At 50.3% G+C, this 26,361-nt stretch overlaps 1 protein-coding gene across 1 annotated transcript in view; it reads right to left on the bottom strand.

The window, feature by feature from the left end:
- The window catches only part of KCNT1 (potassium sodium-activated channel subfamily T member 1), a 91,914-nt gene that overhangs the window by 59,828 nt on the left and 5,725 nt on the right, over positions 1-26,361 (bottom strand). Inside the window, exon 2 of the mRNA XM_064468548.1 lies at positions 14,091-14,270. Coding sequence (XP_064324618.1) covers positions 14,091-14,270 — 180 coding nt within the window. The remainder of the gene's footprint in view (positions 1-14,090; positions 14,271-26,361) is intronic.

Here is a 26,361-nt window from a genome sequence, read left to right as displayed (position 1 = left end):
GGGCTTTGCTCTTTTTCATAGTTGTTGGGTTTGTTTGGGTTTTTTTAACTCATACCATTGGGAAGGCTTCTGCCCTTCGTACACGTGCAATGTCTTTTGCACGTCTGTAAGCAGGAATATTTGTACCGCCGAACCCTGGAAGGCCGAACATTTCTTAGCCACAGTAAACTGCATCTGGCATTAAAATGCATTTACAAGTTCTTAGCAAGAAAGAAATATCTCCCATTAGAGACCATAACAAGAGCTGACTAGGAATTGTTTTTCCTCTCAATTTTAGCACAATAGCTGCTGGCAATAAACCTCTCCATCAGCACTGGGCAGTCCTAAGTGCAGCTACTGTGTGGGAAGAATCTAAACAAAGTGACAATACTAAGCTTTAAAAGCACTTTGGAGAAAGATTAAAGGGAACAATTGTTGAATGTCAGCTCTGGAAGAGGCTGATGAGATGTAATGGCTCTTTGCATCACCATCTCTTCAACATGTAACACTTTCAGTGACCTGACAGATTACTAACTCCTCCAGCAAAGCCTTCCAGCTCACGGCAATCCCTGTACAACAGCTCTGAGGTGACAGTTTGAGAGATCCCCACTCTGCAATGAGACTAGAAAGTCCTTCTCCACGTGGGGAAACCTCATGGTGCCGATTTACCAAGCTGGAACTGATGCCATGAGTCCAGGTCTGGAGGAACTTCAGACAAGCGGGGATGAAAGGGTGTATAGAGAAGACGAACATCCCCTTGCTTGCTTGCATGCAGGCGCGTGGGCGAGCACACCCATGCACGTATGTGCGTGCGAGCGCCTCCGGAAGGGTACAACCCTGTGCCAGAGAGGTGGAGCTGCTCCAGATGACTGGAAAGACCAGTCTCAAGTCATCCAAAGTGGGAATTGAAGTGTCAGAAAAGGCCTTCACTCTCAGCACCGTGGGTGTAATTGCATCAAACTGTAATGAAGCAAATCCATCTTCAAAATCCAAGCTCAAGAACAGTGACTAAATAGCTTCCTCGAATAAATGTCTTTCCAGAGACCAGCTGTAACTTCTTGCTGAGAAATACGGGCACCACCTAATACCCATTTCTCTGTCCTTGAGCAAACAATGTGACTGTGCATTATAAATACCACACTAAATTAGCACACGAGTGTCCATGCCAATTATTTCAATTAAATTCTCTCCTAATAGCCAATTACTACCCATTTTATTAAATTAGAAATTTTCAAACAATACTCCCATACGCGGCTGTTAGCCCAGATGCAATTATGTGCTTCACACGCGGACACATGGACCCTGGGCAAATGAGTTTCTTTCGGTCTCTGCAGCTCTCCCCACTCCCAGCCATGCAATCGCATCCATAGTTGGTCTGAAAGGAAAAGTTTTAGACAGCATTTTAGCTCTGAAAAACTTTACTTAGCACCCCTCTGCAGGAAACCTTTCTGTTTAAGCTTTTTTGCTCGCATACAAAATAGCACATTGCATGCAGTAAGACGGCCACTTTCAAATTATGCAGCTCTAGGGGATTGATTAAGGCATTCAGAAATAATGCAGCATGGCTTGGCCAGATGCTTACGTCCTAACAGTAACAGTTACAAGACCAACTCAGCTGAACCAGCAGAAGACGTGAGACAATCCCTAAAGTAAAAGCGTTTGCTTCCTCTCTCTGCCTGCAGCAGGGCACAGGCTGCCTGATCCCTCCAGCAAAAACAGAGACATCACGTCGGGACCAGCGATAACTGGCAGCGCTGGCTGAGCCCCAGCTACCCAAGCTCTGTCAAAACCCAAGTTACACGAGTTGCAAGGCCGAGCCTCGCTTATCGGACGGAGGCATCTGCGTCTCGCCAGAGCTGCTCGCCTGGCATCGCCCCTGCCTGGCCCCTGCTCAGTGCAGAAGGGGAAGGAGGTGAAATGCTCCCACTGCCCCTGCAGAGCAAGGCTCTGGGCTCCCGAGCAGAGGCAGGGGGAAGCTCAGAGGCTGCTCATTGCTAAAACCCAGAGAGCAGCCAAGGGAGAAAGCAAAAAAACCTAGAAGAGAAGGCAGGGGCGGTGGCTCGAGGGTCAGCACAGCCTGGCAGCCTTTGCCCAGGAGGGACGGCGATGCCCTGCCACCCGACAGCTCCCACCTTCAGCCTCCGCATGTGCAGGAGCAGGATTCCCAGTGCTCCCAGGAGCTCTCACTCCATGAATCTCAGGGGTGGAAAAACACCTGCTTTTGGCAAAGGCCTGCCTTGCTCGTAAACATTTAGCTGGTGGATTTTTTGCTGTTTTCTGACAGGATAACACATTTCTCAGCGATGTCACTTCTGCCCACAGGATGGCAAGGTCTCAAGCTGACATTTGCTAAACATCTTCACCACCTGCTCCCCAGAAACGTTGCTCTCTCCTAGACAGAGGAGACATTTTTCTTGACAGCTCCTGCCATCGGGGAGCTAGCACATACTCTGTCACCGAGCCATGGTGTTTGCGCTTCGTGCTCCCACTGCGGCTTGGCACCCCAGCAACGGGTGCTGGATTCACACGGACCCACGGCCAAGGCTCACAGAGGGCTGGCCACTCCAAAGCAGCAGCACAGCACTTGGAAAGTCCAATTCCCAAATATATCTGCTTGTATTGATCTGAAGTCAGAAACCAATTGCAGCAAAGCTCAACCCAAGCAATGGCTTTGCTAATAGTCGCCACCGGCGTAGCAGGAACGGATATGAGACATGCAGAAAGGCTCGATGACTCTACCCTCAGCCCAAAAAGTAATTGCTCCCTGCCTAAAGGTAGCTGCTAAATTTGCAGAGCAACACTCCCGCTCCTGCGGGAGCCTGCGTGGGCTGCAGGAAGCGCGGCAGAGTCACTAATCCAAACACAGCCGCTGTAGTACCGGCACTCGCTCCGCAGCCTCCCCGCCGCACTCCCCCACGGTTCCTCCCCGAAGGCGCCGCAGAGTCGCTGCCGTGCCGATCTGCGGCGCTCGTGGATGGCAGCTACATGAGCCCGTCAGGCGGAGACCAGGACTGAGCAGCGCAGAGCCTGAGCAAGCTGCGGAAGGCCCCACAGCAGCCACGGCCTGCAAAGCGGAGAGCATGGGTGCTCACCACACAGCAGAAATCGCCACCCAAACTTACCAAAACCCAGCAGATCTCAGTCTGTTCCCAGTGTTGCAGGAGAGGAACAAGCCCCAGCCCCGAGCAAGGAACTCATCACAGCCCTCTGCGAACCAGGACTAGGAAACACCCAGCGCGAGAAGAGCAAGCAGTGTGTGAGGAAGGGGGGGATACAACCTGTAGATCTGCATTTAACTCCAAGAGTTTCAGGGCCTGTAGTGAGGATGACAACGGCACCTTCCACAGGACCCTCACACGTCCCCAGGCAGGATCAGGCTGGGTGGAGGATCTCAGCCTCCAGCCTCAGCTAAGCTGCTGTTGCAGGGGGAGCACAGGGACTGTGCCCAGACAAAAGACACGGACATACACCCTCCACACACCCCCGCACCCTACAGACAGCGTATCCAGCATCTCACGTGCAAAAACACCATACCAGTCAGCTTTGTGCAAAGATACAGCAAAAAGCTAGAAGACAGGTGACAGTGAAGTGTCCTGGAGAGAATAATAAAATCACAGTTTTGTCCTGGGTTTGGGGAGCTTTGTTGGATTGGAGTCATGTTTGTGTTGTCCTCAAGAGGGCTCTACCACAGTATCATGAAAAAGCAGCAGCAAAAATCATCTGTGACAAAGAAACTGTTGACAACAGTAGGCATGAAATCCAGCTCAGTAAACCGTTCACAGTGGGGCACAGAGGTCCGGAGGTCAGACACCGGGCAGTCCCGCACGGGTCAGGGGAGCGATGCCACGCAGGTGAGAAAGCATCTTGTGTCTGAGATGGACACCCCCATGCAAGGGAAGGAGGGTTGCATTGGCCACAGTGAACACCTGCACTCTTCTCCATCCATCCCTTGCAACACCCAGCACCCCGTGCAGGGACGCAAATCCCTCCCTGGGCGGCGGAAGGATGCTCCGCTCCCCGAGGGAAGAGGCAGCGGCTTGGCGCTGCTGCTCACACCGCAGCTGGGAGCGGCTCCAACGCTGGGGAGCCAGGGGAGCTTCGGTTCCAGCCCGCCGGAGCGTGCCGAGGCGCACAGCAGCCCAGCGGCACGCTGTCATGAGGCAGCCAGCACCTCACTAGTGCCCAACTTTGCAAGCATCAGTTGCACACTGAGGAAAAGCAGGTTATTGCTGAACCAACCTGTTCAGGTACAAGACCAACCCTCACGCTGGTTTTTAGCTCACATCGAACAGGACTTTAATAAATCAAAACAGTAACTCTACGAAGGGAAGAGGTGAATGAACCTCTTGGTTTCACCAAGGCGACAGCTCGCTGCACGCATCCCCCCTCTCGCCACACTTCAGTCTTTCGCTCTTGAAGCAAATCACTTATCTCACCCATTTAATTCATTGCCCTTTCACTATTTACATTACCCAGCTGACCCCACAAGCTACCCATCTCACGGCTAACGGGCTCGCTCAGCGTATGCTGTTAGCCTCAGCCTTCAGCACAATTCCTCCTTCCTTCCTTCCTTCCGTCTAGCTGCGCCCACATCCTGGCCCAGCTCTAAACTCTCGAAGGCTGCGGCCATGGCTACTTGTACATCATGCTGTGTGTGTATGCACACCCACACAGCTGCTGCAAAAAGGCAGCCAGGGGAAAAACAACGATGGCATTGGATTGGAGAGAGCGTGAGCAAGCTGCACCCTCTGCATTGCAAGATGGATCCTAATCAATGGGGAAAATATCGTAGAAAAACACCGGGGAAAACACGCCTGTGTGCAGGTATCCTCGCACGCAGCAAATACCACCTGACTGCAGAAACTTTTGCTCCTGAAATAGGGGCTTTGCAGCCAGCACGTTGGAACTGACCACAGTGATTGCTTCGGAGGATGTCACGACCCCGATATGTTTCGCCTGTCTGCAGGCTTTGCTTTACAGCTTCCACTCACAAAACACTGCTTCTATGTCCTGTTTTATTGTCAGCAAATAGCACAGCCCCAGACCATCTCTTGAAGAAAGATGACCAGAAGAGAACCAGGTGGTCTATTCTTAGGAAGAAGACATAAGCAAGACCATGCAATTGTGGCCCCGGTGCAAGTCCAAAGCTGGCTCAAGGCTCCCGCAGTTCTTCCAGAAAGGGGTGGATGGCCCTTGCAGAGCACACCTGCCCCTGCAACAAATGTCTGATGTAGTGTTAGAGCAGAAAATAACTCATTAAAATGCTTGCAGGTTAACATAACTGTTGCAAAGCATTGCTCCACCCACTACTACAGGCTTCCTGCTTGAAGGGACAAGTTTCCCAAGAGATTTGGAAAACATGCCCTTTTTTTTTTATTTAATCTGCTAGCAACATGCCAACATCCACAACCTCTCTGTCCCACCAAGATTTAAGCCCTGTATTTCAACTCTGTCACCACAAACTCTTTCATCATCAGTTATTTGTTTTCTAGAAGAATTGAAGGGGTGATGCTGCAGCCTACACAGAGCACCCACAGCCCTGGAAACCTCCTTCCAGGCCTCTGGCTACACAGGGGAGATTTTAAGACACCCACAATGAGGTTGCAGGGACAGGACAGGAGGGCAGAGGCTGCTGCATCCCCACAGACCTTCACCCCCAAGGAGCTGCATTCCCCAGCAGGTTGGAATTTGATTGTCTCCCTGCAGTAAAACAGCCAGCCGTGAATTTGCTAAAATGGCAACTAAATGCTCCACAAAGAAAGAAAATAAGGTCATGATGGCAGACGAAATTCAACATTCTCATTTTATACAAAGTGTGATGGAGCATCGTAATCTAAACTCTGAACTCTCTGAAGTATCAGAAAGAATGGAAGATTAAATTATTTTTATTGCAGCAATGCAGCAAATTAGTAGATTAATAATAGAAGAAATCTCCAGATTCAGGGACCTGGAGGCTGGTGCTGCTGAGCCCTGCACTGCCCAGCAGCCTGCGCTGCCAACCCCTCGCGGGCAAACTGCGGCCAGCACAGTTCTGTAGGCAGCTGGCAAGAGATCTGTACGGTGCCTATGTGACCCGTTCACTGAGCTGTCAGACAGGAGGAATATGAGGTATTTTCTTTGCAGATTAATACCTACATCTTTCCTATGGGTGCAAGCAAGTGCCCGTGGAGCAGAGGCAAATGCAGCATGGCAAGGAAATCTGCACTAGCTGCAGGGCTTCAGCAGGCAATGTGTTCACGTCTCTCTTGATAAGCAGAGCCGAAAACAGTACACAATAGAGAATTAATCCTATCTATTGGTGGAAATTCTCGGAAACAGAGATGTTTTGATTCAAATTTCAGGCCTTTTATTCCTCTCTCAACCCCTCAGCTGCATAGTCTACCACAAAATGAAGTCTCTGAGCTGCTATGCCTTATAGGAGAATGTGCGGGGGGTGTCACTAACCCATTTATTTAGGCTCTGCTTGTGATATCTTTTACCCTGACCCACACAGGGGTCAATGGGAGGGCAGCTCATGCCCAAGCAGGGCCGGCATTAGGACAGGGCTGGCTGCAGAAGGCAGCGATGGTGAGGCAGGAGTTGAGCCCCCGCCTCCCCCGAGGCAGCGAGCAGGGGACGTCTGAGCTCCGACGCTCTCTGCACGCAGTCAGTCACTGAACAGGTTGTGCAGAGGAAAAGGAATGAGCACCACCTTCAGAACAGCAATAAATTGTTTCCCTTGGGAACAAAGATGCAACTGTGACGAGATAAAGCGGTGGTAAAACACAGCAGAAAAATTTAATGCATCCTCTGCAATTACAGCTACAGCTGCCAAGTTGTTTCTCATACTGTCACTACAGCAGTGGTGACAGCTTCGGTCTCAGCCTGACCTTCCACCCTCACCCAAGGCAACGGCAACACTCCCGTTGATTTCTGCAGGCACGGGGTTTTGCTGCGATGACAAATACCATCATTTCTTCCCCAGGTCTGTGGGCACAGACTCATGTTCATGATACTTCCCTGGTGGAAAAGGGACCCACGTCCCTTGTAGATCTGTGCCAAGATCTTACACGCAACCAAGCTTCTTCTGCTGGCTCGCATGTGAATTCTGTTCTCTGCTCTTTACCGGCAAGTTAAAGCAGCCGTCCATCTGAGCGCTGGAGCTCCAAGAAGCCCCGGGCAGAAGGGTGCACCAGGGCCATGCACAGCTGGAGCAACTGGCAATGTCCCCCCCCCGGGCTTCAGCCTCACACCTGGAACACGTGGAAGAAGATTTGCCCTAGTTAACCATGGTACAACCCAAGACTCCAACATTTTTTTATGCCGCTCTGCACTCCATTTCTTCAGTTTCACTGCAGGAAACTTTTCAATGAGGACTTTCTGCGTGTCCTGTACAACTGGTTGAGGGGAGTAAAAATGTTCATTTTGCCAACGTGTTTAATTTTCCCTCAGTAAGGCCAATGTCAGCCAGGCAGGTGCTCCCCTGACAGCGTGGCCACCTCACAGAGCACCTGGAGACCGAGCACTTACTGCTGGGTTGTGAGGGCTGTCGCTCCTGTCCATGGCCCTGCCCTTCCCCTTTGCTCTTGGACACAACATAGGCCAAAAAGACAGATCCTGAACTGGTGTAAGTCTCTGCTGGGACCACACCCACCGCTCTCAGCAGGGACGTGGCCCTCTGCCACCCCTGCTCATGCTTTCCCCTTCACTTGGACAGGTACTTTCAGGTAACTTGAAATGCTACATTTTTTCCCTTTCAAGCCCATCCTCCCAATAAATCGAATAGAAACCAAAGTGAAAGTAAATAAACCAAAAAATACACCAGGGAGGGATGGAAGTTTGAGCCCATAGTGTTAAATTGTACTAAACAACTGAAAATCAATGTTTTTCTTCCTTTTCATCAGGGCACAGCTGGACGCAGTGCAGCACTCCAGGGACACCTCCACTCACTCCACCAGGCTGCAACGTGCACTTAGTTGTGTTACTAGCAAGGGTCCATTACTGACAGTAAAAGCAATATGCCTGAAAAAGAGTAATGACTTTTTTTAAAATAATATAATAGATATAATTATAAAAGAAGTGCATATCTTTTCTCTACACTACTACTTTCATAACTTTCCTAATATTCCTGCTGATGGCCAGGGGTTCCTGCCTTAAGATGAATACTGAAAAGATCACCAATACCTACAAGGAAATATCCATTTAAAACACTCTGAACAGCTCTTCAATTAAGACATCGCATTAGTAATCATCACTGCAGCCTTTCAGAACAACTGGAAAAGCAAACCACAATTAAGAATGTTATGTATCATGAAAAGAAAAGTAAATCTACACACACAGGAAAGCCCAAACCCTCTTTATAAAGCTGTCCCAATGTGCTCTTCATCCCTGCGGAGCCTGCCTGGAACTGAGCTGAGGATCGCAGCAGCGATACATGTTGATTTTGCCTCTGTTAAGGGAGGGACCCGCTGCAGCCACCTTCACTGAGGACGACCCGGCCGCCCAGGACTGCAGATGCCTTGGTTATTATTCCATGCAAGGTGGCAAATGGGACTGGCAGCAGAATTAAATATGCCAACACCCTGCCCCAGGTGCTTTTTCTCTACCCTGCTATAAGCTCTGCTAGTGGAGACCGAAGGCACCATGCTTCAGAAGAGCCGTGCCGGACGACTGGAGGCCTGGGATGCCCCTGCCCGCTCATTCAGAGAGCGGGAATAAGCCCCATCAGAGGAGGGCAGCGTGTCCAGTCTGCCCCCCATAAGCTCTGGCACTCCCAGCTGGCAGCTTCAACAACTTAGATGGCACCCAGGGACCGAATTCGGTCTTGTCCACAGTCTTGGCTGACACAGCAGAGCTGTAGGCATCTACTGTGGAAAGAGCTATACCAGTACGTGTCACCTACCCAGCGCGTCGCGCTGCCTGGCTCAGGAGCAGGAGCCCACACGGAGCAGCAATCGCTCCAGCCGGGAGCGGGGTTACTGCTGCAGGCTGGCTGAGCTTTAAGGAGTAGGCACTTGCTTGTGTGCTGTCAGACAGAAACTTTCTGACAAAGCATTGACTCAGGAGAACAGCCTAATCCAATTAATAAATGTTTTGATTTTGCTTTGCCAGGTGGCAAAAGCAGAGGAGAAGCAATTCAATTCAAGTGGTCACACAGGCACGCTGAAGTTTCTGTTTCAGATCCCACCTTCTTCACCAGTGTTATTTATTACTTGGTTTGGAGCTGGGCTCAGGTATCGCATCTGAGACTGAGTCACCCCTTGGGAGATTCTACACAAAGGGGTGGTGCGCAGTTGGGTCTTAACACTCTCACTGAGGGAGTGGGTATTAGACAATAAATATCTTCATCCTGCTTCCACAAGCAAGGGGTCAAACTGCTGGGAGATGAAGAGCCCTTGCCAGAGGAATTTTGCGGCACACAGGCGTCAGAGCTGGATCCCCTACATCCAGGTACAAACTGCCACAAGCGCAGATGGTACAGCCTGAACAGACATTGCAGTCCAAACCTAAAATATTGGTCATTACCTCACCATCACGGAAATAAATGTCTCTAAACTTCTGGATGCAAACTGGAATTTTCAAATTAGCATCTGCATCTTCCAAATAAAATGAGAAAAATTGCCAATTAAATCAAATGGCAATGAAGCAGGGATTCAGCCGCAGACACATTCAAGGAACCTGACAGAGGGACACAAAGCTGCTCAGATCCATTAACGTGATGATGCATTTGATGAGGAAGTCACTTGGGGCATGTTAGCATGAAAACTGCAAGGATAAGGTCCTGCAAGCCTGATATTTCAACACTACATTTGCTTGTGCCAAGTATAATCCAACCTATGATTTAGAGCCACCACTCAGTGACAAATTCAAGAGAAAAAGACCAGATGTCAGTTAGGAGACAAAGAAGTTTTCAAAATCTGTCTAACCTGGAAGTAGAAACTTAAAAGAATTTGCCCCAGTTTTTAGAAGCCTCTTTTTTCCTGGTTATGCAACATCTGAAAATTCTTTTATTTGAAACAGGAGATGTGATTCTGTGATTCTGTGATGTTAAAATTTTTATAGATATGTTGCTGAATTTGTCTGCACAAGCAGCTTTTCCAAACATCTTCATCCATCAAAATGATTCTTTGCTGATAATTAGCCCCAGAAAAATGCACTTAATCAAAGTCACATCCATTACTTCTTGCTACTGTAAATAGGACTGTGGCTTCTGACAACAATTTTCTGGAAAGTATTCAGACTATTTAAATTAGGCAAAAATAAGCTCCTAATGGCACTGCTCAGAGATACAGTTTAATTTTATTTATGGGCTTTTTTTATACATGCCCCAACCCAATTGTCAGCACTGTCCAAGACAAGAGAATGTGGGAGATCAAAAACTGCCGTAGTCAGGACAGCAAAGATCAAAGGGGTGCCACAGCTTGTGGTATAAAACAATATTTATCAATTCAGCAGATGTGCTTTCTCAGCTGCCTTCAATCAGCACATACCAGTATCACCTTAGAACAGAAGCGCCCCTTACAGAGCCCAAACTTGCAGCACCTATGGGATGCTGCGGGCAGCTCCTTCTCCCTTCCACCAGCACCCCTTGGCATTGCTCCTACACACAGAGGTACCATTGCACAGAGGATTCCCGAGACCAGAGGAGTCGTGTGCCAAGCAGGTGAAAGGGCAGCCAGGCACAAGCAGTATTTGTGCCCCCAGGTCTTCACCTTCTTTTTGTTACAGGCTCAACATCTTAAACTCTGCTTCTGCTGTTCTATTCTAGTGGCTCTGAATACTTTCACAGCAACAAAACTTCAGTGAGATAAGTAATGCAATCCTGCCCCAAGGGAGCAGAACTGATCTATTTTTCTCTCAGTATTGACATTGACAGAACCTTCCAAAAAGAAGGAAAGCAACTTCTCAACCAGACATGACTTATGCCAGATAAGCAAGTGAGGCAACTGCAAGGTTCCCAAAGAGCTCCCCAAAGGAGAAATTACCTCCCAGCCCCTATCAGTCAGATTTATGCCCTGAGACAGCAGTATGTATCCTCTGGAAATTTAGAGCTGAATGGCACTTAATCCTGTTTCTATAACCTAAAGATCTGCCTCACAAAAATGTCAAGCATGGTATTTAAACACAGTTGCACTGCATTGAAACACAGCTAAGCCCAAAGCCTTCCAGATGCCTCGTGGTAGTGAGTTCCAAAGATGAATAAGAAGATGCTGGAAGGAGCACTTCCATTTGACAACTCTAGATCTGCTTGTCATTAGGCTTTTCTCTCTCTGTTGCACAAATCCACTTACCTCCCCCATTCCTTTTCCAGTCGGTCTTTTCCTATTTGCTTCCTGGCTGATTTATTACCATCCTCCACACAACGTTCAAAGCATTATTTTAATTCTCATGTCAATCAGTCTACCTGCCAAAGAGCAAGCCCTACTTAGACCGACTGTCTTCACCTTTCGCATTCTAAAAAGTGAATTAGGAGCAGCCTATTTTACCTATTCCGCTTCACATTCACTGATCAGTTCTTTCAGTTCCATGGGTTGTCTGCCTCTCTCCTCCTGCTATACCACAGCTCTCTAATTATCTACTTGTTCCAGCAAGCTCTCATCCCCTCAAGCTCCAGCGTTACCTCATTCTCTTACCTCGGTCCAGTGCTGGTGCCTCTTCAGCATCCTCTGTGACGAGGATGGATTAATACATCTCTAACAGAAGTGGTTCTAATTCCCCAGAAACAGCGAAACCCGGATTCCCCTACGGCCTCCCATCCATTTAGTCTTCTGCTGACCCCAGAAACCTCCTCACTTTCATCAGCACACTATCATTCCAGGGGAGTTTTTCAAATGCAGATATTTGAGACACCAATGTTTTTAGCATTGCTTTTATAAATAAATGAGATATTTAGTGCGATAAGTGTTTTCCTTCAGAGTTACATCTGTAAGTCCAATGAGCTCTATTCTACCACTCACAGTTCCCCATACTGTTTACGTGGGGGAATTTTCCTCAGCACATTCCTGTCAGTGCTGCAACAAAGCACTTCAAAGCACATCTTTGAGCTGCTTAGTATTTATAAGCACAGCAAAGCCAAAAAGGCTTTCTGCTTTTCTTCTGCTAGCCTCCATCAGCTCCTTATTCAGTTGGTTTGGAACAGACTAATCTACTAGTCATAATTACTCCAGCAAGCTTGCTTCATCTAAAGGTTCCAGCCTCATTAATGACTTGGACTGAAACTGAGGCCTAACAGCAACGTTTCCAAGCGCCTACAGCAGTGGCTCACCTCGACTCCCAGTGAAGTCAAGCAGACTACAGGTGGATAGCAAATGCGTACTCATAGATTCACATTCCCAAACATACTGTGAAGGTTTCAGTATTTTTCTAGATGAAGGGGAAAGTCAAACAACTAACGATCGCAGCACATAAAGCCAGTGAAACAAAGACATCTTGAGAAACAAGGCTAGTGAATTCAACAAAATAATCCAAAGTATCTCCACACTAAAATTGAAGACACATTCTGAATCAGAAACACTCAAATCTAGATGAAAATGAAGATTAAGGGGTATACCAGTGAAACACAGAAAAAACCTAGTATGCAATTGCCATCTTCTGTATTTCAGATCCATGCAAATACTTAAATATGCAAACTGTTAAAACTCTAAACTTCAAACTTATCCAAATGTGCCTTATCATAACCATTCTGAAATCCAGACATATTCTGCAGCAGGAATTTCCTATCAACCTTATGCCATAAAACTATATTAATGTTTAAGTGCCTCTTAAGGAAATCCAGGCTTTAAAATCTTGAGGATCACAGACTCAGTTTCAAGACAGATCAATTCTTACACTGCTATAAAAGTTCAGAAGACTTATTTAGAACATTTGCAAACCCCACGTTCTCAAAGTCAAATTCACTTTTATTTTTGCATGACACTTGTACACAGTAAAAAAAAAATATATATTTTAACACATGCAAAAAAGCCTTGGTGCAGGCGCACCAATACACAGCAGCTAGCCAAAGGCTAACTCACCAGCAATTGAAGGGGTCTTTTCAACAAGAGTTACACCTCTCTCTCTGCATACATCATGCAATTAGTTGTGGGGGGAGCTTACAATCTTACTGACTCCCCATTAGCACTGTAGCTCCGTGATTTTTATGATATGAACAGAGTTAAAGGGAGGCTTGCTCCTGTTCTGCTTCATTCAACTGCTCTGCTCATGCAATTCACCTGCCACTTCTGGCATTCCTCCTTTTGCTTTAGCTCACTCAACCTGGTAATAAATCCCCGCCGGCCAGCCAGGAATAGCAGGCTTGGTGCTCAGTCCATAAAGGCCATTTCTCCAGACAGCCCAAGAATGGGAGACTTGTGCCACATCCACAGCAGCTCTTTAGAGTCACTCCACTCCCATCAGCACCCCCTGCTACAAAGACAGCCTCTGAGAGCAGCCCGGGTGAGCTTTACCTCCTAAATAAATGTATGTGCTCAGCCCAAACTCTGCATATGGCTTAAAAGGGAGTTTCACCAGCTCCTCACCACACCAACTGTACTCCACGCATCTCCCAGACAGCGGTCCCTTTTCCTCCTTGCCAAACCCTGATGGGACTCCCAAACCCAGCAAGCCCACCCATCTCAATGTCTGCTGGCCCAGTATACCCACAACTCCCAGTACCCAGCAGCTCCAGCCTGTCCCCAAGCCCTGAAACACCCACACCCTCCCAGTGCCTACTATCCGAGCCATACCCATGCACATCCCTGTGGCCCCCACACATTCCAGTCCCCCCTCGCCCGGCCATGACCACTGGTCCCTGCGAGCACAACCCAGTGCCCACGGACTCCGACATACTCCCGCATGCCACCCCCGCCCGCCCGCAGAGCTCCGCGCCCCGCGGGGATCAGCACCGCGGACAGCTCCGCACCGGGCGGGGTTCAGCACCGCGGACAGCTCTCATTCCCCCCACCCACCCCACGCCGGCGCGGGGGTGTCCCACCCGCGGGGGGCGCGGGGGTGTCCCAGGGATGTGGCCCCATCCCTCCCCGGGGAGCGTTCCCCGCTAGGTGCGTGTTCCCCTCCCTCCCCCACTCTCGGTGGGGGGGTGCGTGTCCCCGTGCCCCCACCCCCACCCCCCTGCATCCCGTTACGCCCCGAACCTGTCGTCGCTCTGGAAGGACTGGTCCCCCAGCAGCAGATCGCGGAAGCGGTACCGGGGCGGCAGGGGCAGCACCTCGGACTCCAGTTCCGTCATCTTCAGGGCGGCGATGTCCAGAATGACCCCGCTCTTGCAGCTCCTGCCGCCGTCCCCGCCGCCGCAGCCGCCGGGCGACGAGAGCCTGCGGGAGAGAAGAGGGCAGCGGCAATGGAAAGTGGGGGGGGGCCTGCCCTGCCCTGCCCCGCCCGCCCCCGCCCCGGCACCTCCTCCGGGTCCGGCCCCGCACAACCCGCACCCCGACCCGCACCCCGCCGCGCCGGGAGAGGCTGGCAGCCCGCTGGCTGCAATTACATTGCGGGGCAGGCGGCGATGCCCCCCCTGCAGAGCGCTCCCCCCGGGGGCATGGGTGGCGAGGGGCTCCACCGGCCTCAGGCGAGGGGCCGGCGGGGTGGGCACGGTGCAGAGCCCGGTCCCCCAGAGCACCCCGCAGCCCGCAGCGCAGGGCAGCTATGTGCACAGGACATTTGCTCCTCAGCAGGCAAACGACAGAGAGCAAGAGGAGCCAATGGAATAGCCCAATCGGCAGGAGGAAATAAAACCGCTCGCAAGATACAGCTCGATCTACAGCTGACAACCAAAGCCAGATCCACCCCCAGTCTCCTCCCGCAAAGAAAAGTATGGATGGGAGGCAGACAAGGCGATGGCTCCACAACCGTGCTGGAGGCAGAAGCACAACCTCCCCTCTGGACTGCCAGCACTTAAATCATCTGAACAGCCCCAGTATTAAATGAGAAACCGCGAACACTGATGAGTCAGTCATCTGTCCAGCTGCCAAGTGTCGTGGTCGGGAGGATATATCACCCATCCCTCAGCGTGCTGATGTCTCTGATCAAGGCAGGGGGATCACAATGCCTGGGAGAGACCCAAGATGATTGCTCAGACAAAGAGCTGTGTATGGCCAGCTACATGCAGTCTGCCCTGCCACACAGAAAAGAGGTGAAACTCACCCGGCTCTCCAACTCCCTTTTCATTGGGTTAAGAGCTTGCCTTTGCTCTCCTTTTTCAAACCACATTGACCTGCCAGAACATGGGTACCACTCTGCTCCCCGTGTCAGCTAGAGCTACTAATTACAACGGATAAGAATTAAGCTGAAACTTCCCCTCACAAGGCAACAAAGCCATTCAAAGCTGTAAAGCCAGCGAACAGGCCACAAGGCAAGACCACAGGTCCTGATTCTTTGGGTTTTGGCTTCATCAGTGAAACTCATCTGTGCCATAACAGTAACTCCAGTTTCATAGACCTGTTGTGGGAAGTGAGAAGGACAGGGAGAGCTTGGAAGAGGAGATGACGCGCCTCTGCAGTGAGCTGATTCTTTGTCCCTCGCATGTAACTTCAGACTGTGAGGGAGCCAAATAGCTGAAAGCCTCCAACTCCTGCCAGATGTACTTCCACAGGTCTCACCCAAAGCCTGTCCAACCCACTGCTACCACCTTCCCACAGCTTTGCCTCCAGTGCATGCTTTATAAGCTCTGTACAAGCAAGAGAGCTTCAAACAGCTGAATTCTAAACTGGCAATAAGTCGACATCTAGGGATTTTGCTGCTGGCTGCAAAGATGTGATCTGAGGCTCCTCAGACCATCTTCTACCTTTAACAACTCAAACCCCTGTAGATAAGTTCCCAGATGACCATGTTCCAAAGCCTTGAGTTTCTGGAAGAGCAACCAGTATGTGAAATTTCTGCTGAACACAGCCCCAGAAGACAATGCAGCTCACCCTCAGCACTTTGGATGATTTTCACTGATGTTATCTGCCACTTAATTCTATACCCCCAGAGCTCTTCAATTCCTTTTAGCTGCCATATGCATGCTGCAGCAAAGGCTCTGCACTGAGTAATGCATCTGTGCAGGGCCTTGGGCATCACGGAGGTTATTCTATGATATGCTTTGATTCAAAACTTGGTCTTTAAGAGAAATCAAGCCAAACTCCTGTCAACTGAAGGACTCCCTCTGGATCGACTGATATAAGCACAGAAGTTAGCTGACCATCTCTAGCTCACATGGCAAAGGAGGATCTAACATTAACCTAATCACAAAAAAAGCCACAAGTCAGTCTTTCCTCTTAAAGCTTAACTCTGATAAATTATGCCGAAAGCATACTTCCATCAGGCCACCTCCAGCAAAGTTCTAGTCCAAGTAAGACTACTTATTGCTGTGAGGCCAGGATGGCATCCTAAAACTGGACTTTCAGGGAGAGAAAATATAAATTTTAAATAAAAATCATCCACTCTCTTATTATAATGCGTACTTTAAGGTGGGGAGCCAGGTGCCTAACTCCAAATGTGGGCGATTATAATTGCATTTGAAGGAGACACGGTAATCTCCATTTGATTATTAAGTGCCTGTTTAGAGGAGCATGTTGCCTCCTTTCACAGAAGAAAGGCCGAGTGCTACGGCTGCACAGCCACAGGCACACCGACTGCGTGTGGAAAGGGCACCTTTACGCAGAGCTACCACCCTGTCTTACAGTCCCCACGGCTGCCTGAGGTCCAGGCAGGCAGGTCCTCCACCCTCCTGCACCCACTGAAAGCTAAGGACGCTCATATCTATACACAACCCTCCTCTTCAAATGTCAAACACTTGTCTTCTGGGGTTTAGGTGTGGGTTGTTTTTTTTTAAACTCCACATGATTCTTTTCAAACCCAATTAATCCATCTGTCATGGCCTCAGATCATGTGTCAGATTCATGAAACAAAGCAAATATTTACCGTTATCCTTCATGAGGGTTAAGAAATTGTAGTAATATCCAATTATATCAGTGTCTCTGGAAAGACAATTTCTGCTATGTATTTGCATCTGAGATTCTTCTCCCATCCACAGTAGCAGGTGCATTTTTAATATATTCTCTCTTATTCTCACATATGAAATCATTCAGAATTTTAAAAATTTGGCACATTTGTTTATTCTGGATGAAGGTTCAGTAAGACAAATATTGCACGCACCTATTTGATTAAGAACCCTTTATCAATTACACAGTGACTTTAAGTTTAGTTGCACATCAGTGTCTTAGAAAAAAGCGCTCCTGCACTGCACACAGATCTCTGGACATCAGCACAGAGAATTTGCAACCCTCCTCTCCACCCAGACACAGGGATTCTGAGCTATAGAAATGCCACAGCAACCTGGCTACTTCTTCAAAGCAGTAGTGGTATAAAATTAAAAATTCATGAACAAGCTTGTTTATTGCATAGTCTTCAAATACTATTGGGGAAAAAAAAAATCCCAAAGTGGTTTATAGCTAAATACAGGACTGCAGCTTTATTTTTATCTTCCCTTTCCTTCCTTCCTTCAGAACCATGTACCACTAAAAATGCACGCTGTAATCAGCATATGGAAACCTCAACACTATTCCGCTTTCTCGCTACGACACCGTCTCTCCCCCAGCTTGGCCAGCTCCCCGGCAGCGATCGGCACGCTGCGAGGGGGACACCCTACTGCTCAGCCTCTTGGGAACACGGGAGCGGGGATCAAGCTGAGTGTGATCCAAACCAGATCTCCCCAATGATCTCTCCTACTGTTAAACTGCAGCTAGACACAGTCACCATCCCAGTTTAGCAAACACAGCTGCCCCTCAGAGCACACTCCAGCAGGAGCCTCAGAGCTGCACCAACCTTGGGATTCTTCAATAAGCTTTCTCATGCGTGGGCTGGGCGCAATCGCGTTCTTCCCTTGCTGTATTTCCACTTGGGGCACACAGGAAAGCTACGCTGCTGCCAGCGCCATCCCCTGAAACTGGAAATGCAGGCAGAAGACCAGTGTCAGCCCACACATCTGCCTGTGCCGGCTGGGGCTGTGCCTGGCCACGGGGGGGTCTGCAATGCACATGCCCCATGGAGCTTGTCAGAGGCTGTTCGGGTTCCCAGCACCCAAAAGGCAGCTTTGCCTCAGAGGAAACTCCTTGGGGTGAAAGCTTGTTGCGAGGTATTGTAGAATTTTTGTATTATTTTTGACGCTATATGTCAAAGAAGAGGAAGGACACAACCCAAGTTCCTCTTCTGCTTCCTTGCTTGCTACACACCACAGAAACCACCGAGCATCCTCCTGCTTCCCAACACAAACCAATCCCAAACCACCCAGGGTCAATAACAGATCCCATAATCCTACGGTCTGGTACCTGCATAATGTAACTGCCCAAACCTGCCAGGCACCATCAAGAGCTCCAAGGCTCTCAGTGACATCCCCTGCTCTGTTGACACCAAAAATTATCAAAGACCTTCCCAGAACCCTCTTCCTCTCCTCCTTCTAGGGACTGGCGTGCGCAAAGAGAAGCAGCAGCTGAACCTACATTTGGGGTAAATTATTGTATAACCTATAGTCTAAATCTCTCCTCTCCCACTACTCCATGCTGTAAAAGGAGCCAGAGGCATAAGTTCCTGCTGGCAGCTGTCTGTCCCAAGTCCATCCTTTCCCCAGGACAATGTTTGAGGAGTCTGGATGTGTAGCCAGAAAAGCAAGTACCTTGTGTCCAACCTCAACATCCTCTCCCCAGGCAAAGCCACTTTTCTTCAAGCTTTGGTACCCAGCCCACCCTGCAACATGGCAGCCAGCTGCTGCTGTGCCTCCTGTCACCTCTGCTGGGACAGAAAGGAGAACCCCTGACCGAGAGGAAAGGTGGAGCAAGAGTCATACGTAGGGTCTGACCTCTCTTTTGCTGTTGGCAGAGGCGTGGGGCTGCAGCACAACCTGTTGTTAGAGAAGCAAAGTCAGGCTGGCCACCACCGTGGCTAGGCTAAACCCAGCCGTTTGGGCAGCAAAGAGGCACTGGTGGGGCACAGCCTGCAGCTGCTCTTTGCTGGCCCACACCCGTCATAGGGCAACGGTGTCTGGATTGCACTTACGGGGTGGGACACCGGGCTCTTGGAGCAAGGCTGCCCCAGGACAGCGAGGACCCTGCCGTGTGCTCTCTTCCCTGCCAGTGTTTCACCAGCCGTGGCTGCAGAGTCTGGCCCTGCATCCCTGGTCCATCAGTGAAGGCAAGCTCAGCCGCTGCCAGACTCTGAGAGCCTCTCTGATGAACAAAGCCATGCAGGAAATTCTGCCCTTTCTTTTTCTATATTTATTAAAATATATACAATCATCTTCTATTTGCTTCTCCTCCCACAGTTCTTACGGTTACCGGGTTACAGCTGTTCCCCCCTCCCTTTTTGTTTTTTTGCTTCTGAGTGACATCCCTGTGGGGTCTCCTAATGGCCCGAGTGCGTGGGGAGACGCATGCTCGGTCTCCAGAGCCGGGTTGGAAGGCAGCACCCCCCTCCCGTGCCAGCAACACGGACTGCTGCAGGCGCTGGCACCGCTCTCCTGGCAAGGAGGGGCGGCGAGCTGGCATGGCAGCACAGCTCAGCCCAGCCGGAGGAGAGGGCAAAGACCACGCAGGGAAGGAAAGCAGCAGATCTGCATGCACGTGGGCAAACACACGCGCGGGCTGGGTCCCACGACAGGCATGCCTCGCACCCCAGCTCAGCATCGCCCTTCCCTGGACACCAAGCTCAGCACCTTTCAGGGCAGGATTTCCCTGCAGGGACGTCCCTGTGGAAGAGCTGGGTTGCTCATTTCAGGCACAGAGCCGCTTTCTCTGCCACCGCCTCAGCAGCGCGGTGTTCCTTGTCTCCCTGTGAGCACCAGCTAACGCTGTCCGTTATGTCTCAGCTTGTCAGAGGAAGAGCCCCAGATTGTTATCCCACCATCCCCTCTCCCTCCCCAGAGGTCATACAGTGACCCATTGATGTCATCCATAGAGATCAGGAGTCCTGGAACCCAGGTGATGTGGCCAGAGCCATGGGAGGATCTTCTCTACAGCAAGGTGTGGGTTGAACGGCCTCCTGAGAGGGGCCGTGCTGGGGAGAAGCACACGCACAGGCCAAGTCACAGCATTCTTTCCCCCAAAAATACACCATTACAAACACCTCTTCCATTTTCTAAGCACAAGTTCCATGACCAAGTGATAAGTCATTGCAATCAGGATGACTTCCAACCTTAGAGATAACCAACAAGAAGCACAAATGCTGCCAGCTGCGTGAGCAGAGCCTGCCCCTGCCACACCTGCGTGGAACAACTGTGTGAAAGGAGCTTTTATTGTGGGCAATCCCACAGATCAAACTGGGGGACCAGAATGATGAACAAATGAACTTGCAAAGTGACTCTGGGGTCACGTATGAAAAAGAGCTAAAAAGACCAGCACTAAAGCCCCAGGCACTAACGCCCTGAGCTTGATACAGAAAAGGGGAATCAGGGAAAGAGCTGGGGAGCCGGGTCTATTTCCTTTAATAAAATCATTTTGTCTACTTCACAAACAATTCTCTGTCCACATGCAACCACCCTCCACTCAATTTGTTTTGTCAGCTTCCTCTTACTTACACAATGGTCATGGATTTAATACTTTTTGATGTATAGAATCACAGAATCATTAAGGTTGGAAAAGACCACTAAGATCATCAAGTCCAACCACCAACCCAACACCCCCAGCCCTCCTAAACCATGCCCTGAAGTGCTGCATCTACATGTTTTTTTGAACACCCCCCAGGGATGGTGACTCCCCCCCCCTCTCTGGGCAGCCTGTGCCAGGGCCTGACCACTCTTGCAGTGAAGAAATTTTTCCTAATCTCCAGCCTAAACCTCCCCTGATGCAGCTTGAAGCTGTTTCCTCTTGTCCTATCACAAGTTGCTTGGGAGAGGAGACCAACCCCCACCTCACTCCATCCCCTCTCAGGCAGCTGCAGAGAGCGAGAAGGGCTCCCCTCAGCCCCCTCTTCCCCAGGCTAAACCCCCCCAGCCCCCTCAGCCGCCCCCCAGCACACTTGTGCTCCAGACCCTGCCCCAGCTTCGTTGCCCTTCCCTGGACACACTCCAGCACCTCAAAGAACTTAAAGTCCTCCAAGGGATGCAAACAAGCCCATAATAACACCCAAGTCATGATTTCTAGATACTCTGAGCATCTTTGGCTCAAGTTATTTGGCCACCCATCATACCCACTCATGGCTTTGTGGGTACAGCAGCGCAGAACACACACACGCACATATATACACTCAATATATGAAGCACTCAGTCTCCCAGATTAAACTCCTGCCTCCAAATTTGCACCTCTGTGGACAGTTGGACTGTCCATGTCAGAGGCTGCTGTTCCTCAGAACTTCCAAAACTGCTAAGCCCTGTGACAAATCCATCCATTGCTTCGCTTTCAACATGCGGAGGCAATTTAGCACCACAGGCCTCTCAGAAAAATTAGCATTTTGTGTATTTCACGTTGAAAATGAACAGGAAGCGTGAGTCAGTGCAAAGCTCCACAAGCCTTCCCCCCGCTGGCAATGCTATTTTCTAGAAGATAAAAGTAGAAATTGTACCTTCCAGGTCCAGAGCCGTTTTTCTTATTAGACAATCCCATATTAGCAATTCAGCCCCACGCCTCCCCATTCTCTTCTGGCCTGATGCGCACGTACACTTTGTACAACAGAGTAAAACTCAGGGGAGGCAAAGCCCCGCTGAGGAGTCTTTTCACTTTCCTTTGATTCCAACGGCAGCGCATCGAGCACACGAGTGGCGCAGGCAGCATCCTCGGCCAGCCCCGACGGCTGGGAAGCCGGTGAAGCTGTACATCGGTGCCCCTTCCGAGGGAGAGGGAGCCAGGAGGAACAAGTCGCAGGCAGCCCCTTCTTCCTGCTCCACGGGGCAAGAGCATCCTGCAGGGAGGTCCCCAGCAGTGCTGGGGTGTTTCCAACAGAAGCACAGATAAACAAGTCATGCTGATGCCCCTGCCAAGTGCAAAGCCTAAATAACACTGGGAGGAAGAAGGGAGGGGAAGCACATCCTACACACCCTTGACATGGTTTCTGGCAGGTGAGGGGACCAGCTCCCTCTCCTCAAGCCTGGTCTGGGGCTGCCACGCCAGCAAAGCGAGACGGCGGCGCACGGCCAGGTTTCACACTTGACGTGCACCTCGTTCGGCAGCGCACTGACTGGATCCCGGTGCCCTCCTGACCTCCATCGTACACTGTTCCCGGATTTTCACCCGCAGCGTCACAGATTCTGTTTATTAACATGCTTCACTGACAAGACACCAGGCATCTAACATATACCACACTTTCAGATTTCTACTGTACTTAAGCAAGTTGCTTTAACCCATGTAGTAAGCACAATACATAATAAGACGAAAATTAGTAGAGCAAGACACATGAAATCAGAGGAAGTGCGATACGACCTGTTTGGTGGTCCAGCAGTCCACAGCAAGGTCGGAGGTAGCGGGGGTCTCAGACCAGCTGAGGGGGAGCTCCACTAAGTTGCTCCCATTCTCTAATTTTATAGCTGATGTGAAGCCCCTAGTCCCCACATGCCTTTGTATCCCGAGTCTTAATCACCACAGCACACCCTGCTACAACTCTTGGAGCTAAACTGGGGCTGTTTGAGTAGATAAATGAGGGGAAAGGGGATGGAAGGCCACATGGTTCGGCGAAAATGTTCACGCTTCTGTAATTTAAGAGACCAACACAACTAAACCCTCCACCATGAGTTGTGCTTTTGATTAGTGTTTAGCTGCCGCAAGTGAGTGACAGCTTCTTGATTTGGTTTAAATACTTCCCTCAGGGTGTTTTGTTAGAAGCTGTCCAGGCTCTTAACATAAGTTTAGGCCTAATTTTCTGGCAGATGATAAGCAGCGTAGGGAGTAGCAGAGGCATGTTATCAGAGCCTGCACAGCTGGGGCTGGGGGCTAAGCAAGGGGTGACTACCAAGTCTTCACCTAGTTCCACCCCTCACCTCGGCCTCATCATGGCGTTCCCCTCTTCAGCAGACCCTTGACATTAGTCTGGTCCCAGGGTCGGGACCCCACAACCACCCACCCCCAGCCCCTATGCTCCTGCTCCCTCTTCCTCTGCCAGAGGCACAGCTATGTGCTACGGTGGGGAGGTGACAGAAGGGACACCCACGGCCTTGGGAGCCCTTTCCACGTGCACACCAAGCTTCCAGTCTAACCCTTGCTATTTTGCTTTCGGCGTTGCACACCCCATCCTTCCCTTTTGCAGAGGTTTGTGAGACAGCTGCAACCGCGTGGGACAAAGAACAGGCTGGAGATGGCAGGGAAGGGCTGGTGGGAGACATGTGCCAAGGGCCACCCACAGCAACCCCAACCCCCCAGTCCTTCAGCGAGAGTGCATTGCAGGCATGCTGCAATTCAAGAAACATCCCCCGACTTCTGGCAGCAAACAGGCTTTAGCCTCTCTGGAAAAGCCTCCTGGAAGGATAAGGCACTTATCTCCTTTGCTTGGCAATATAAAGTAGTACCAAAAGAAAAAGCTGGAGAAAGCGTGGGCTTTCCTAAGGCCTCAGCCCTGCTCCCCAGCCCAACGCCTTTGGGCTGAGGTCTCCAAGGGTCTCGCTCCTGCAGCCGGCAGGGCTCCTGCCACAGGAGGACTGGCAGGACCTCCCTCACTCACTGACCTTCCTCCAGAGGTGAAGGTTCAGCTCCCCACTGGAAGCAAACCACTTCTACCAGCGATCTGCACCCAAGGACAGGACGAGGAGGACAGTCCAGCCAAGCTCTGCCTGCAGACACCCATCCAGCCCAACCCCTCCCACCGGGAACAGGCTCAGGAGCACCCACAGCACTCCTGCCACCATCTCGGCCATGAACAACCTCGGAAGGAGGGCAAATACACACCACACTCTGCCTCCTGAGCCAAAGTCACTAAGCCTGCTGGGATGTTCCTGACCCAGTGATCTCCAGGGCTATTTGTGGATTACATTAAACCACGTCTTCCCTGTATGAGCTATATGCTGAGGAGCAGGTTTCCCAGACTACCCGGCCCTTCACAGCAAGGACATGACCCTTTTTTCCTTTCCTTATCACAGTGTTGCGTTTGCAAGGCAGCCTGGGAGCACACGCAAGTTCATTTAAAAGCAGAATCATCCCCAATGCTCAAGAAATTAAGCAACAAGGACTCATGCTGCTGGAAGTGAGAAGCAATCCCTCACTAATGCTCCTTCGCTCGAGGCCCCATCAGTCCCTCTGGGGATTTCAGAGGCTGTGCACACCAGAGTCCCCTGGGAAATCACCCAGCCTTTAATGACAGGGTGCTGGTGCACACAGAGATAACATCAGGTTCATGATTCATGCCAACCAACCACAAAAAATCTTAAACCTAAACAGATTATTAAACTAAAAAGAGAGCAATTCACTTGTCACAGCCTCCAGCTCTGTTCCTGGAGCCAATAGCCAACCCCCTACTATTACCTCCTTAAAAAGGGAAATATAATTCCTATTGACACTACAGCAAGTACCTCAGCCACTCCTCTATTCACAGCCGTTAAGTATTGCTTACCCCAGTGCAGCTACACTCCTGTGGGTCCCTGCTCCTGCAGCCAGCATCGTGCAGAAGGCTGGAAAGCTAACTGGGTCTTGGCCAGTTATAATTCTCCCCCCCAAAATCCTAATGCTCCATCACAGCCTCAATCCTGCCAGTGCACCCTTCTGCAGGCAGCGGCAGCCCTCCTTCCCCTCTTTGCCCTCTTGCTGTTGCCCAATCCATTTTTTCCTGGGACTTCCCCTCCCACATGGAGCTCACCTGGGACCCGTGTCACCCACTGCACCTTGGGAATCAGCCAAAACCCTCATCTTTGGTCTTGGTAGATGACCGGTTGCAAGCAGGACAATGCTATCTGTTCCCAGCTCTCATCAGGACGAGCAAGAAGGTGCTCTCACAGCAGAGCTCGTTACTTTCTAGAATCATTACTCACAGGAGTGTATCTGGTATCCCACAACACACAATCAGCATTTCACTCCCTCCTCACCCCTGTTACACCCTCTAGCAAATTTGCCAGTGCCCAGCATTTTCAAGGCTTACATCAAAAAAAAAAAAAAAAAGAAAGAAAGGCTGCAAGGTCAGGAAAGTGCTAATTCTTGCTAATGATCAGCTGGGAAAATTCTCCCACCTGCACAGCCCCAAACTGCTATAAGCAGCTAAGGATGAAGCATGGAGAAGAAAATTCTCCACACTCCAGACCCCTGCAGAACGCTCCCTTCTATTGAAAGCAGAAAATAATAGAGAGACGTGGGAGGAGGAAGAGTCTTTTCACACTGTTCAAGGATACAAAGACTTACAGAAATAAACCCCAAAGGCAGGCTCATCAACCCACCTGCCAGACCAGGATGCGATGGGACGAAGTGGGGGGGATGTCTCTGGATTAGAAGACAGGAGACAAACAGAAAAGAAACACTGAAGCAAACATTTTCTGTGGAGTCCCACAAGGCCCTCTGCTATCCTGTGAATTCAGAGGTGATGGTGATGACTTCAAATGATCCAGTACGGTCAAACCTAAACCTGACTGTAAAGAGCTGCAGGAGGATCATGCAGCACTGAGTGATCGATGATAAAATGTCAGACAAAAATTAGCATCAATAAATTCCAACTAATCCAAAAGGGCCTGGCTCAGGGGTGTTGGGAGGGGGCCAATCACCTTCCTGCACAGGAGCTAGAAGGTCTGGAAATCAGCACTCAGAAAAGAACCAAAGTCACTGTAGATAATACAACAAAGCCAACAGTGGACTGTCAGTGGTGGTCAAAACCCAGAACGTTAGGAGAGGCTGTTATACTACAGCTAAACCCACCACGGAGCCACAGAGTTCTGGTTCCCCTCCTCGGAGACGGCACGGCACAGAGAAGGGCAACAGAGATAACTATGGGGTTGTAAAATAATTTTATTCAAGGGGAGACTAAATAGATCAGGAGGAGTCCTTTAGCCTGGTAAAAGACATGATGAAAGGCAGGTGAAATCAGAGCGGACGACCAGGGAGCAAGCACATCACAAGAGCTGTAGGAACCCAGGGAAATCACAGGGCAGCAGGCTCAAAGGAAAAGCAGCATGTTTTCACACACAGCAGCTGCATCAGAGAAGTCACATCATCTTGCGGAGGCAGAAAGTACTAGCGGGTCCAAGAGGGACCAGGCAAATCCCAGGGAAGGCACCCATCCATGTCTTCTAAGCACAACCGCTGGGTACAGCCTCCAGCTCAGGATCGCGATCTGCCAGGCTGCGGCGGTACCGCCCCAGGAAGGGTTGCTCTGTACCTGCCCTCTGCCCCGTCACCGGCTGCTGCCGAAGGACACCAGGCCAGAGGCACCTGTGCTCAGGCCCAGTATGGCTCCGTGCCTGTTTTTATTCATAAGAAGGATGAATGAGATGTTCTACGCTCCGGCACAGTTTGGCACAGATGCAAAAGAAACACTAAC

Source organism: Phalacrocorax carbo, chromosome 18 (genome assembly GCF_963921805.1).
Source record: "Phalacrocorax carbo chromosome 18, bPhaCar2.1, whole genome shotgun sequence".
NCBI classification, from domain to species: Eukaryota; Metazoa; Chordata; class Aves; order Suliformes; family Phalacrocoracidae; genus Phalacrocorax; species Phalacrocorax carbo.
Note: the sequence above shows the minus strand (reverse complement) of the source record. Positions and strands in the feature narration are given on the sequence as shown.